Source organism: Protopterus annectens, chromosome 1.part0 (assembly GCF_019279795.1).
Source record: "Protopterus annectens isolate FY-2018-M chromosome 1.part0, PAN1.0, whole genome shotgun sequence".
Classification (NCBI taxonomy): domain Eukaryota; kingdom Metazoa; phylum Chordata; order Ceratodontiformes; family Protopteridae; genus Protopterus; species Protopterus annectens.
The window spans coordinates 1,019,495,358-1,019,510,558 of NC_056725.1; the positions used below are offsets into that span (position 1 = coordinate 1,019,495,358).

The window sequence follows — 15,201 nt, forward strand, 5'->3', positions numbered from 1 at the left end:
GGTGTACTTAGCCTTAATAAAGATGGATACACCTCCTCCTTTGGTTCTTTACACTCAATTTGTGGTCTGAATGTATGGAAGGCATTGTAGACCCTCACAGCTGGGGTGGTTTCTGTGCCTTTGAACCATGTCTTGGTGACTGCACAAGATGTCAGCATTTTCCAAAGTAAGGGGTGCTTCCAGGGAGTGCAGCTTCTTGTTTACAGTTCTAGCATTAAGCCGCAGTACCTTGAGTATATCTACAGAGGATTTTGTCATGTGGGGAGGTTGGTTATTCTGACACTTGCCAAAAAATGCACAATAGGGGTGGCTAATGGCTTTGCCATTATCTGAAAGCCTACAGGAACCAGGTGCAGACTCTCTCTAGCAAAGCAGCGTGGCCTATCAACCATGTCTTTCCAGGCTAAAAGATATTGGATTCGCTTGGACTGACACCATAAGCTAAGCAAATTGTTGAAGCCAATCATTTTTGTTTGTATTGTGGCATCAACCTTGGAGAAGGCTCAATGTTGCTTAATGCTAAGCTTATACCCACATGTTACTCAGTCTGAAAGCTCTATCATGTCTCTTTTTATATAGTCCATTGAGGTATGTCTCAAGTCATTCACCCCCACACGGACTATGATGGAGTCATAACGGCACTTGTGATTGAGTGACTTCAGGGCTTGAAAATACAGATGAGGCTCGCCACAGCAGAAATATAAAAAATCCTTTAATCACTGCAATGACTTCAGGGCTTGAGTGACTTGCATGGTTCTCAAGTATATAACCAAGTCCAGAAGGTTTATAATCTTTGATTTGAAGTGTTTGAATAGGTATTTTTACACTCCAAGCAGGCTTGAAAGAATTTTTCCTCAGATAGACAACAAATGCTGGAAGTGTGATGGTGAGATCAGAAATACTGGGTGAGTAAATGGCTATTAGAAAGGATATTTTCTTTTAACTGGGACAAAGGATCCTAATTGCCTAGACATAGTAAGGCCTTATTAATTATTCTGGCTGCCAAAAAAGCATTTACTAGAAAATGGAAATCAAAGTGTAAACTAGCTGTAATTGAAGTATTGAATATTACAAAAGAGACAGTAGAATTGTACGATGGAGCTTTAGAAAAAAGGAGCAAACTACACAGAAACCGAAACTCTGGGAACAATATATGCAGAATAATGTATGAGAGGAGGAGGAGGAGTGAGGCTTAAGAGGAGGCAGGAATTAAGCAATTTATGTAATGTTGGACCGATGATAACTACAAAGAAAAGATGTGTGAAGTATATATATATATATATATATATATATATATATATGTGTGTGTGTGTGTGAGTATATGTGTATGTATGCAAACTGAAAAAAAATAAATTAAAGATGGTTTGCTTTTTTTTCTATTGATGCATTTTTACCTATGTGTTAAGTGATAGTTTAACAAAGTTGTTTAAAAAAGACATAGGTCTCATTTCTTCCTTTCCTGATCCTCCAAGAAAAAGACTGTCACGACATGAACATTTCCCATCCGTGATTTTAATTTTCCTGAAAATTTTATAAAATAATAACCTTCAATTTCACTGTTGCCAAAATTAACCTTTGGAAGGATGGCAGCCACATATCACGAAGGTGGCCTCTCATATAGAAAATATAGTACGGGTGCTTCAAGCAGTAATCTATAAACCACTTGAACATTTGTTGGTTGAGCAGGAAATGTCAACATTCTTTAACACTGCCACACAGTAATACAGCTAAGAGCCTCATTTTATCAACAATAAGAAAAGAAACCACAATAATTATTACTTGAGCCTAATTTTCATCTTATAGTAGAAAACATCTAAAAGGCATGTGAGACACTGCCACTCTGTACCAATTCAGACAGGAAAAATGAAACATTCATTGGAGGTAGTACCAATGAACAAGAACTGGAAAAAAAGCATTTACTGAAACCTTATGCTTAGCAGCACTAACTCCAAAACATACATCTGCTACATGAAATACATTACAGCTTACCATAAGTTATTTTAAGACAGCAATTTTGACAGTCAACAAGTACCATCTAACAATACCCTTGGAGAATCATTGTGACTTTTAATAATATAAACAGTGATGCCTACCTTGCAAGAATGATCTGCCATGACATCTGCTTGTTAACAAGGTGAAGCAATCCAGGTGGCAATAAAGACCTGGCTGGACTATAAAGAAAAAAAGGTGAGATTAAGTGAATACAAATCTGCACACATACAGCAACCAAACTGGCAACGTAGAAAATTCACTATTCCTAAAACAGCACACTGAAAGCTAAACAAATTTCACTTATCTGTCCTCACAAGATTATAGCAGCATGCAGTCTTGGAAGAGTTAAAGGGAAAAGCTGAGTCACATCAAATTAATTTGGTCATAAACTGGAGAAAGAAAAGAAAGAGAGGGCAGAGACCAACAGTAACCACCAGGTGGACCCTGGCAAATACTATGCCCCCATGGACACCATAAAGAAAGCATCTCTTACCCAAAAAGCCCAGTAAAACAAATACTGATGCTGCCCCCCCCCCCCCAAAACTACAGACTCACATTACTACTTCTGACAGAATGACCCACTTACATCATTTTCTCATGATGCTCCCTCAAAAGGTACTGATTCTCATTGTTGCTTCTGCTACAGGCATATAATTAAAAAAACACTTTTTTTTATCTTCTGAAATATCTACTTTTTCTGAAGGACAGAATAGCATAAAAATGAACAAAGAATGAAAATGTACTCCTTGAATAAATTTCAGCCTGGCAGTCTTAAGGTTGTTGACATTTGTGAAATATCACAAAATACTAAATAAAAACAAGGTATGTCTGGGAACTGATTCTCTCTCTGCTTTTAAAGTAAAATGGGAGTGCAGGAACAGAAAGTTCTTTAACTTGCAACATGTTTGCTTTGACTATGAATGGTCTGTGTAGCACAGGAAAGAAGAGCAACAGCTTGCTGCATTAAGATAAATGTACCTGACCAGTGGCCGATTTACCGTCTTAGCAGCTGCTTTGTGAAATTAAGATAGAGTGCTACAGCACAATCATTTGTTTATAAAACCAGTAGCTAGTACTCACTGGAAGGGAAAATGTTAATAAAGTAAATGGGGATATTTATGTGTGCTGCTTTGTTACAGAAAATGTTCATCAATTTCAGCCAAGAACATACACTACGAAGGCCAGGAGAACTGATCACTGCAACAAGAAGGTACATTACACTGTCGGGAAAGCTGACACTGCTGAGAAGGCTGAGTGGGGCTACATGAAAACAGTATAATGAGAAAATGAAACATCTGCATGTGAAGAATTGGGGGGGGTCTCTCCGCTCTAATTTACTGCTTCTTACTTTCAACTTCTACTACTTGGAACACTGGAGTAACTGAGGGAAAAAAATTGATAAATTGCCATACTAGGAAAAGAGGAGCATATATCTGTGGTCATGTTATCTAAATGAAACCACTGTTTTACAGAGTTGAGTAAAATTACTGTCACTCAACTTAAAAAACTTGACAGCAACAAGTGGTCGATATTAAATTGGTGCTAGATGACATTTATCCCATAAGTATACAGGAATTAACAGTGGGAATAGAGTACTGCAGCAGAACCAGAAATAAAAGTTTATTTATTTGCAGGGATAGCAATGCATTAAAAAAAGACGCAATAGCAGGATCAAATGGGAAGTGGAAAAGCTTTAAGAAGAGTCTAACATATGGCCACAAAGACTTAATGCTAAACAATGCAAAGCTAGAGCACTGTATACTGCAGGAAGAAGCACTTTTTGTAAACACTATATTCTGCCGTTTCTTACTATGTATATATTTCAAAATTGTACATTTTAATCAAAAACTTATAAAGATGACGCACTGCACCAGGTATAGAAAGCTGTACATTGCATTCAGTGGTGTCTCCGGTGTTGGGCTTCTAATAAGGAAAATGGTGAGAGGTTGTTTTAGTAATTTTTTTTCTCTTTTCTAAAAGTTTGTGACCTTGGAGGCAGCATACTTCAACATTAGTGGCGAGGAATCAAGGCACAGCCTTTTGCAAAAAAATATTATATTTAACTTAGTGAAATGCTTATCTAGGTGAGATGTCTGACTTTTGACAGTCTTGATTTTAGATATGTTTAAAGTCTTTATACAGCAAGATTTGATATCCTATTATGAACCAGTATTTCTAATTAAAAAAGGAAGGAGACCCTTGGGTATTTATTTTAGTCTAATCAAATATTTCAGGTTAAGAACCTCACGTCAGCCAGATAAGCTGGTTCAAATGGAGGACATTTTAGCTTCTCTAGCACAAAATTAAGATCCCAAAGAGGGGACACCAGTTTTCTAAGATGCCTTTTAAGCAAAAGCACTTTCAAGAACGTTTTGACATGAGACTCCCTGGAAAGAGGAGGATCCAAGGGTAGACGTGCTGAAATGACATATAAATGAACCTAGACATTGAAATAAAAGGCGATAGGACAGTAACTCAAACAAATATTGTAAAACCAGAAAACAGCTAGCCTTGAATGGGTGATGGTTATGTTGTTAGCACCAACTAGAAAACTTTTTTCCATTTACTAATATATGATTTTCTAGCAGCAGGCTTTCTGGTCCCCATTAGTACCTGCTGCACAACCTCAGTAAACAGCTGCCTAAAAGGAATTAAGACCCTATTATCCAGGCAGGCAGTTGAAGATGACTGATGTCAAGGTGCATCAAACACTGGTGTTTTTGTGTGAGTAGATCCAGTCTGTGAAGAAGCTTGTGATTACTGCCCCTGGCCATTTGCAAAAGAAGGAAGAACCACAGTTGCCACGGCCAAAAGAGAGTCACCACAATGACCTTGGGGGATTCCTTCTGAATATTCATTAAGTACCCTAGATATTAGTGGAAAGGCATCCAGGAACACTCCTGTCCAAAGAAAAGAAAAGGTGTTGAATATCTTCCAGGCCTTCTTGCATGGAGTCCTGGAACAGAATTTTGCCAGTTGATTGTTCAGTGAGGAGGCAAAGAGGTCTAATTGAGGAAATCCACACAAATGAATCAAATCGTGGAAGACCACCTGATCTAATTTGCATTCATTAGGGTATGTCTTGCTCCTAACTCAGCTTGTCTGCCACAAAATTTTACTTAAATGGAATGTAGGATGCCTGCAGAGTGGAGACTGTGCTTTGAAGCTATATCCCAAGCTAACATGGCTATTCCAAAAGGGCAGTACGACTAGGCTCCCCTTTGCATTTTGTTGTACCACATGACTGTGGTATTGTCTGCAACAACATAAACAGGTCCCAGGGTTAAAAAATGGTTCAGAGAGTTGACAGCCTTGATCTGAGCAACCATCTCCTTAGTATTTACTTCCTTGCATCTGTTTTTCGTGTCCTATACCCCATGCTTTTTTATCCCTCCTGAAACTATTCTCCAAGCAACGTTGAAGCATCTGTGCTGACTGACTGCTTTGGAGCAAGAACGGAGAAGGGAAGACCTAGATTTAAGGATATCTGTTGACTCTATCAAAAGATTTCTCTTCTGACAAGCCCCACAATGGGATCTGAAAAGATAAGGAGGGTTGATGCTGGGGCCAAAGACATTTCAGACCCAAATGTACTTTTCTCACGTGGAGTCTTGCCAGGGGTATCGCGAGAAACAGACCCCATTTGACCCAAACTCCTGAGGTATTCCCTCGTAGTGACAGAAGTCTGACTGGAAAACCTTATTACTAGATCTAAAAAAATAAAGATTATTTTTTCTTGTGGAAGAAAAGCTCTTTGAACTAAGGTGTCTAGTTGACATCCCAAGGACACAATTCTGGGTGAGGAAGTCAAGAAAGCCTTTTGAAAGTTTTCTTGGAATCCCAGCTTGTGTGAGAGATCTCTTACCTAAAACAGAGAGAGTCCTAACACCTTGAAAAACACTCTGTAATAATAAGCAAGGTGTCTAAATGTGCAAAAATATGGATACTCTGTAGCCTAAATAAGCTAGATACTTTACGATCTGTTGTAGTGCAGTGGGTAGTCCAAAGAGAAAGGCAGGGAACTGATATGATAGAGACACAAATAAAACCTTAAGAAACATCTGAAGTCTGAATTTATAGGGATGTGATAATAAGCACCTTTTAGCATTGGTGTTATCAGAAAACTTCAAAGAGGAAAAAATGTAACAGGTTATGAAGTGACAACATTTTGAATTTGGGTACCATCCCAAACAGGTTTAGGAAAGAAAGACACAGAACTGGTCTCAAAGTATTTTTTCTTTCTTTGGCACTAGGAACATCCTTGAATAAAACCCCTTCCCCAACTGGGAAGAAGGAACTGGTTCTATCACTCCTTGTGATAACGTGATAAAAAACAGGTAGAAACAAGAGAGTCTGATCTGCAGGATGAGGAATGACCCCCTGGAAAGGAGGAATTTCCTTCCACTGCCATCTGTAACCCTGATGAATGACTTTCAGAAACCTATTTGTCTGAAATAATATGTTGCCAAAAAGAGAAATGGCGATTCAGACTTTCTAGAAGAAAAGGAGCGGGGGGGGGGGGGGGTCACTAGGTCTCTTGAAAAGTCATTCAGACTTGTTGGACTGTCTTTGGTTTTAGGAGGGTTGACACTTCTTCTTGGAAACCCCTTGCCATGTCTTCTTAAACATGTTTGCCTAAATTTTGTTGAAGCTGTTTATTCTGTTTTTTGTCAAAATTGGATGAGAAGAAAATCCCTTTGACAATTTGACAGCCTGCCCCTTTCATTAAACTTTTTGATCATCTCTACAACAGTCAGGCCAAACACTAAATCTCTATCCAAGGGAGAACTTACAACATCATTTTTTACATAATCTGGGAGGTTCTGAGAATGCAGCCAAGCAAACCTCCATAAAACAGCACCAGTGGTCATAGCCCTAGAAGAAGTATCAACAAAGTTAAACACGCATTTTTTTGATGCAGAGAAAGCATTTGACAGAGTAAACTGGGACTCTGTGAGCAGGGAATAGAAGCATATAAATTCCCTGACAAAATTTTAAGGTTGATTAGGAAGATATATGAGGGATCAGAGGTGAAAATTAAAGTGGGTGGGGTCCTCTCTGATAATTTCTGCTTAAGCAGAGGAACCAGGCAGGGGTGTCCTCTTTCCCCTTTGTTATTTGCATTATATTTAGAACCATTACAAAGAAAATTAGGGTCTCAGAAATTCAAGATATAATTGAGATGGAGATCAACAAAAGCTGGCTTTAGTTGCATATGATATTTTATATCTCTGACAAAACCAGAAAAGAACATTACAGTATTGTGGAACATTTTGCAACAGTTTCATATATTTTACGGGTACAAAATTAATGAAGTTAAAACAAGGGCAATAGCCGTAAATTATGTACCCCCACACAAATAGGTTTAGCAATATCCATATTTATGGGGACATGATAAAATTAAGTATTTAAGAGTATGGGTTAAAAATGATTCTAGTGTGGCAGCTAAGGACATGTGGGAAGAGACTAAACAAAAGATGATACAAAAACTGAGAAAATTGAAGCTTTGTAATATGGATATGGATAGTGAGATACAAGCAATTAAAATGGTTGGTCCCTTTAGTCTTATACACAGGTCAGGCATATTTCTGTCAACCAGAGAAGTTGTGGATAGCAATTAATAAAGATCTGAAGGATTTTATTTGGGAGGGGAAGACAGTAAGAGTCAAGTGGGATAAGCTGTTTCTTCTAATAGAACAAGACGGATATGGATGACCCGATTTGAACGGGTATTTCAAAGCAACACAGTTAAGGCTCCTTTACATAGCACAAGCAGAAAATTAGAAGTTATGTACTCACCATAACGTTCCATCTGAGTAGGTGACTTCATTTGGATGCAACCTGTGGGTATCGGATCCGACCTCGGATCCGAGCCGGCATTTCAAAAGCTTTAGGCTCCGAGCTCCTAGCTCCTCCCTCTTACCCATAACCCCTTGCCAAGCCCTGACTGACCTCAGATTGAGTTTGCCTAAATAATACTGACTACAGTACATGAACAAAAGCATAAATACTCGCTCTATAAAGGTCAGGGGGATGGAGGGGGGGATGGTTGCATCCAAATGAAGTCACCTACTCAGATGGAACGTTATGGTGAGTACATAACTTCTAAATCTGAAGTAGGCAGACTTCATTTGTCTGCAACCTGTGGGACAGAGTCCCCAGCTACCTGAATCTTGGGCGGCCGTCATGGAAGGATGTTCCGGAGCACCGCTGAGCCAAAGGATGCTCTTCCTCTGGAAACAACATCCACTTTATAATGAGAAATAAAGGTATGAGGCGAGGCCCAAGTAGCTGCAGCAGATATCATCCAATGACACACGGGACTTAAAGGCGGCTGACGTGGAGACTGCCCTAGTAGAATGAGCCGTAACCCTCTGTGTAGCAGGTCTACCTGAAGTGTCATAAGCCTGCAGAATACAATTAGCAATCCACCTAGATAGTGTGACTTTAGACACTGCTTTACCCAAAGCAAATTTAGCAAAGGAGACGAACAGCTGATCTGATTGCCTGTGACCAGCTGTTCTGTGAATATAAAATCGTAATTGTCTATGAACAACCAAAGAATGTAATTTGTATTCTCCTTTGTTTGAGTACTTGGGAAAAAACACAGGTAAACTGATTGACTGGTTGATATTAGATTCTGAAGAGACCTTCGGAAGAAAAGATGGATTGGTCCTGAGGCACACCCTATCTGGAAAGAAAGAAAGGTAAGGCGGCTTGACGCATAGAGCCTGAAGTTCAGACACTCTTCTGGCTGAAGTGATAGCTACTAAGAAGGCAGTCTTCCAGGAAAGGTACTTTAGGTCTGTAGAAGCTGCATGCTCGAAGGGAGGAGCAGTAAGGGCTTGCAGAACTAAGGATAGATCCCAAGGTGGTACAATCTCCTTGACTGGAGGCCTCAATAAAAAAATCCCTTTGAGAAAGGTTTTGCACAATTTAGCCATCATGAGGGGAGCTGTCTCATGACCAATGTGATAATGCGAGATGGCTGCCAATTGTACCTTAATCGTGGAAGAACTTGCCCCTTGATGAAAGAGATCTGTTAAAAAATCCAGCACTGCTGACATAGGTGCTGAGAAAGGATCCAAAGTTCTCTGAACCGCCCAAATAGAGAATCTCTTCCATTTACTCTGATAAACCTGCCTGGTGGAAGGTTTATGAGCTGCCACTAAAATGGCCTTGACCGGTGAAGAGATACCGGGAGTCCTAATCAAGGATGGAACTGGAGCAGCCAAGCTGTCAATTTCAGGGTGTGTAGATTGGGAACCGAAATTCCCAGAGGGTGGGAGATGAGATCCGGAATCGGATCCAGAATCCAGGGTGGATTGATTTTGTGAGACCATACAAAGGGGAACCAGGGTTGACGAGGCCAGAACGGGGCAATGAGAATCATTCTGCTCCCCAAACTGTTGGCTTTCTGCAGAAGCCTCTGCATCAGAGGTAGTGGAGGGTAGGCATAAAGGAGACCGGGAGGCCAAGCATGCACCAGCGCATCTCTCGGGAATTCCCCTGGTGGGGGAAGCAGAGCGAAGAAATTGTCGCATTTGGCGTTTTAGGGAAAGGCAAAAAGATCACAACAGGGTTGCCCCCAAACGGCAAAAATCTTCTTCGCTACCTGAGGATTGAGAGACCACTCGTGAGGTGACAGAATGGTGCGACTGAGTTTGTCCGCAAGGATGTTGGATTTTCCCGGAATGTGCGTTGCTACCAGAAAGCGTTTGGTGGAAATTGCCCATTCCCAGACTCTCATGGCCTCTCGACAAAGGGGATAGGACCTGGTTCCTCCCTGTTTGTTGATGTACCAGACTACCGACATGTTGTCTGTCTGAATCGCAATAGTCCCTGAAGGAAGAACGTGGTGAAGTGCTTGCAACGCTAGGAGCACCGCCCTCATTTCCAGGACATTTATATGCAACGACGTCTCTGTGGGGTTCCACGTGCCTTGGACAATCTTTCCCGCAGAATGCCCCCCCCACCCGAGGCAGGAAGCGTCCGTGGTCACTGTGGCTCGGGGAAAAGCAGCACAAAAAGGTCTCCCTGTCAGGGGCTCCGGAGACAGAAGCCACCAAAGAAGGGAATCCTTGCACGCTTTGCTGACCGCTATCGGAGAGTTGAGAGGGGAACTGAGAAGGGACCACTGAACCTGAAGGGTCCATTGAAGAACCCGCATGCGTAGGCGCGCATGAATAAGAAGCGGGATAGCTGCCGCCATCGAACCTAGGGCCCTCAGGACCGAAGCTGCAGTCGGAAATGGTTGCAGGACCGCTGCTACATGACACTTCAGGTTGGCAATTCTGTCTGGAGTGAGGAAGGCTCGCATTGACCTGGTGTTTAGCCTTCCTCCTATGAAATCTATAACTTGTGTGGGGTGCAGCAAAGATTTCTCCCAGTTGACAGTGATGCCCAACCTTGGGGCTAGTCGAAGAAAGTAGTCCCTGGCTGAGCACAGAAGATGCCTTGATGATGCTGTCAGGAGCCAGTCGTCCAGGTACGGAAAGACCTGTAATCCCTGGAGCCTCAGGTGGGCCGCTACAACAGCTAAGACCTTGGTGAACACCCTGGGGGCTGAGGTGAGACCAAAGGGAAGGGCCCTGAACTGATAATGACTGGCTCCCAGCCGGAAGCGAAGAAACCTCCTGGACCGTTTGTCCATGCGAATGTGGTAGTACACGTCCTTGAGGTCGATGGAGCACATCCAGTCGTTCTCCCTCAAGAGGGGGAGTATAGATTGAAGGGTGACCATCCGGAACTTTGCTTGGTTACTGACAGGTTCAGCAGGGAAAGATCTAAGATCGGTCTTAAGTCCCCGTTTTCTTTGGCACTAAAAGAACCTGGAGTAAAACCCTGACCCGGTTTGATCTGGGGACGACTGGATAGCTCTTTTTCTAGCAGCTGTCCAATTTCGATAGCTGCTGCCTCCCTTTGGTCGGGTGGAACATCTGGGAGGCTGCGAGATCTGGGAACCTTGTACAGGGAATTGTATAACCTCTGGATATCACACGAAGCACCCAACGGTCTGTTGTGATGGACTCCCAAGAAGTCAGGTGCCTCGAAAAACGCCCCCCGACTGCCTCCAGCGACGGACAGCCGGGCAACCCTTCAGGGCTGCTGCGTGGGCCTATCAGAGAAAGGTTCTCTGGACCCAAAGTTGCTAGGAGCCCCCCTGCCTCTAGGACGGCGACCTCCCCGTCCTCCTCTGCCACGGAAGGACTGGTTATCCGGAGCAGGTTGGGACTGCTGCGATTTCCGGAACCACATCTTCTTCTGTCCCTTTTGGCTCTTCGAGAAGGACCTCTGGGGAGCTGAGAAGCGGACTCCGACGGCAGACAGCGTCTTCCCGTCCTTCTCGCTCTGGACTAATGTTTCGTGAACAGTCTTGCCAAACAAGGCAGAACCATCGAAGGGGGCATTCGCGAAGGTCGCCTTGAAGGGCTCTGCAAAATCACAGTGGCGGAGCCAGGCCTGTCGCCTCATGACTAGGCCTGCTCCGCTGGCTCTAGCGGCTCCCTCAGTAGCGTGAGAAAGCAGCCGCATAGATGCATTCGAAACTGATCTGAGAGTGGCCATTCGGGTGGAGTATACTTGTTTATCCTCACTCGACATGGACTCTGGGGGAGATGCAGCGTATTCTTTAATCAGATCCCGCTGCATCCTGATGACGTGTGCCATGTAGTTCAGCGCTCTCAAAGAGAAGGTTGCTGAACTGAAAACACGCTTCCCAATGCGATCCATCGAGCGGGACTCCTTGCCCGGAGGATGCATAGAGGGACTCTCCTGGGCCAACTCCCTCTTAGTGGCTGCAGCCATCATCATGGAATCTACTGGAGGGCCTTTGCTCCAGTGAGTGCGGTCCGCCGGAGGGGAAAGGATACGGTCAGGACGCTTAGGTACAGGCTCAACGGTGTCCGGATCCTTCCACGCTCTGATGGATATAAGGTCCACCAGAGTGTCGGCAGGAGGGGACACCCAAGAGGTAGATGGGCCCGCCTCGAATGCCTCCAAGAACACACACTCGTCTGAGGAGGCCTTGGGGGCAGACCACCCCCCCCGATCCTCAACATTTCCATAATGTCTCCAAATGAGACGTCTTCAGGGGGTGACCTTGGGGAGCCCTCCCCTTCATCCAAGTCTGTGTCTTCGGTAACGGACTCGGGGGAGTCCATGTGCCTCCTTTTGCACTTACGCTTCCGAGGTACTTCTTCGGGGGGGCTGTCCGAGGAGTACTCTTCCGCAGCTGGATGTTCCAAGGGAACTACTTGGGACATCGAGGCGGGCTGTCCCTGGGACCGGCTGGTGGGGGCCTGGCCCAACTGCAAGGGAGTGCGGGATGGAGCCGTGGCAGGGACCGGGGGTCCGGTAGTCCTCAACAGTGCCCTTTCCACTACGAAGGCCGAGGGGGAGCCAGCTTCTCTAAACCCAGAGAGCCGACCCCCACTCGGATCCGATGCACGGATCGAAGCCGGAGCCGAGACCGTCGGATCCGAGAGACCGGTGTGCTCCGACCTAGACGGAGCCGAAGACACACCAGCTCCCTCGGACCCAAGGCTCGGTCCTCGGCTCCGAGAGGTCGGGTCCGAAGTACCCGAAGCACTCAAGGGATGGGACGGATCCGAGGTGCGCCGACCTATCGGATCCGACCCACCCCCGGATCCAACTCTGCCCGGCGCCGACAGCTCCGAACCCATGGTATGGGTCGGAGAAGGAGCCAAAGGCGAAAAAGGTCGAAGCCCCTCCCGGATGGGGGGGCTAGGAGCACTCCCATTTGCATTTGGGCCTGGATGAATTTCCTCATCATCCGGTCCATATCTGCTTCACTCATGGAGAATGTGGATCTGGTGGAGGCCACCGAAGCGGACCTAGAGAGCCGCCTTGGGGACCTCGCTGAAGGGCTAGCCTCCTCCTCCTCGGGCCCAGGAGAGAACCGAGGGAGTGGAGCCGAGGAGGAGGAAAGCTAGAAGGCACAGGGAGGCCGCTTAGATGGAGGAGCCGAACTGGAGGTTTCGCCTCCGCTTGTGGTGCCTCTCCTTCTTCTCTCTCTCCTAGAAGACTCTCTCCTCCGGCATTTTAGAGGGAGGTTGAGTCCCAGCCGGAGGAGGAGAGCCCACAGCAACTGCTTGCTGAGTAGAAGGGGCAGAAGCCGAAGCGGTATCTGGAGGGAGAAGTCCCGCCAGCACCAGCTTCGACCTCCGCTCCCTCAAAGCTCGGGGGTTGAACCCTGCACAAATGGTACAACCAGATGACAGGTGTTCAACCCCCAAGCATTTAACGCACCGAGTGTGGCCATCCGCTGGGGACAGCTTATGACCACACTCGGTACATTTGGAGAAAACAGCCTTATGGGCTTCAGACATTTTAAGCCCTAACAGGCCTCAAACAAACACACACACACAAACTACGTAAAACCAGTGAAAAGTTTAAAATAAAGAGAGAGGAAAGCCTAACACAATCACTTCTAACTAATAAAATTAAAAAAGTTAAAGTTTTTGAAAATTTTTCTGTCAAAAACAGCTTATCTGTACTAGGAGCTCTGGAATCCGTCGCAACTTGAAAGCGGCAAACGAAATCTGAGGTCAGTCAGGGCTTGGCAAGGGGTTATGGGTAAGAGGGAGGAGCTAGGAGCTCGGAGCCTAAAGCTTTTGAAATGCCGGCTCGGATCCGAGGTCGGATCCGATACCCACAGGTTGCAGACAAATGAAGTCTGCCTACTTCAGATCTATAATTCAAAATGGAAAGGGATGATGATGAAACAGGGTGAAGACCAAGAAACAAGGAGAGAGTGGGATTTGGGATGCAGGCCTTTAAGGAGAACAACAATAATCTTACAGAATATTATACTCATAAAGTAGTAGAAAGTATTCCAAGCTCTAAGCCAAAATGGCAATGGAGAAAGGAGATTCTGCAGATAGGGATGACTGCAATTAGGGATACAGAAAATAAATAAGAGGGGGCTGGAATTTATTGGAGAAAACTAGCAAAGGAACCAAGGTATTGGGAGCAAATTACTAGAGAGGGAAAGGTAACAGAATGGGAAGATGCCAAGAATTTATGTGGATTCCAGGTTATAGAGTGCCTTCCCTAATAAGGACTGATGTCAGAGTAGAGACAAAGAGAAATAAATGTGGTATCCTAAATGAAAAACCAGTACTGGTAGAGTCTTTAGTAGAATCTAGAACAGAAGCTGCCGTTAAAAAAGGACTAATTCGTAAAACGTGTAAAATATTGCATGATAATTTTAAGAATCCATCAGAGAAGGTTAGAAAGGATTGGGAAGAGAGATTGGATAAGCAAGTCACAAAGAAACAATGGGGGAATATATGTATGCCTCCAAAATATGCAACACAATCTAGAAGATTTAGGATTTTGTTTGGAAATGTTTGCACAGATATTTTTACACTCCAAGTAGACTCCAAAGAATTTTCCTCAGATAAACAGCAAATATTGGAGGTGTGATAGGGAAGAAAGAAGTAACTGGGAGCACATTTCTGGGAGTGTAATGAGTTGGCAGACTTTAAAGATTCTTTGTAGACTACCCTATCACAGATGCTGGGTAAGCAAATTGATGTAACCAGGGAAATTATTTTTTTTTAGCTATGATGCAGAATTGGCATAGCCTAGATTTAGTAAGGCCTTGCCAAATCTAATTATGGGGGCTGCCAAAAAGCAATTACTAGAAAATATAGATCAAAGTCTAAACCAACTGTACTAGAAGTAGGGAATATAGTAACAGAGATAAAACAACTGGAATTGGGATCGTTAGAAAAGTGTAGTAGCAAATTACATAAGAAAAAAATGGGAATTGTGGGAATAATACTTAGAGGGCAGGAACGAGGTTTAAAAAAGGTAAGACTTGAATGAGCTATGTAATGTTTGACAAACACTGATTGGGTAGATTGTAAGTGACATATAATGTTTGCAACTAGAATTATGTCAGTATAGTTTGTGATGTAAAATGCTTGCAACTGGGATTGTGTCAATATAGTTTGTTTTCATTTATATAATGCCTATGTCATAAAGGATAATTTAATAAAGATGTTTCTTAATTAAAAAAGCAGAGTCACACACACTGCAACCAATGAATACTGACCTATGCAACAGAAGAAACCAAGTTATTTAAAAAAGATTTTTTTCTTCACAAGAAGAAACTGTAGATAAAATATTTCTTATACTTTACCTGTTTGTCAGAACAAACTTTTACATACGAGTCTGACA

The 15,201-nt window shown here is 43.7% G+C and overlaps 1 protein-coding gene across 1 annotated transcript in view; it reads right to left on the reverse strand.

Moving 5' to 3' along the window:
* Window positions 1-15,201, reverse strand: part of NBAS (NBAS subunit of NRZ tethering complex) — a 3,380,746-nt gene that overhangs the window by 3,263,121 nt on the left and 102,424 nt on the right. The window contains exon 4 of the mRNA XM_044064792.1: window positions 2,094-2,171. Within this exon, the coding sequence (XP_043920727.1) occupies window positions 2,094-2,171 (78 nt within the window). The remainder of the gene's footprint in view (window positions 1-2,093; window positions 2,172-15,201) is intronic.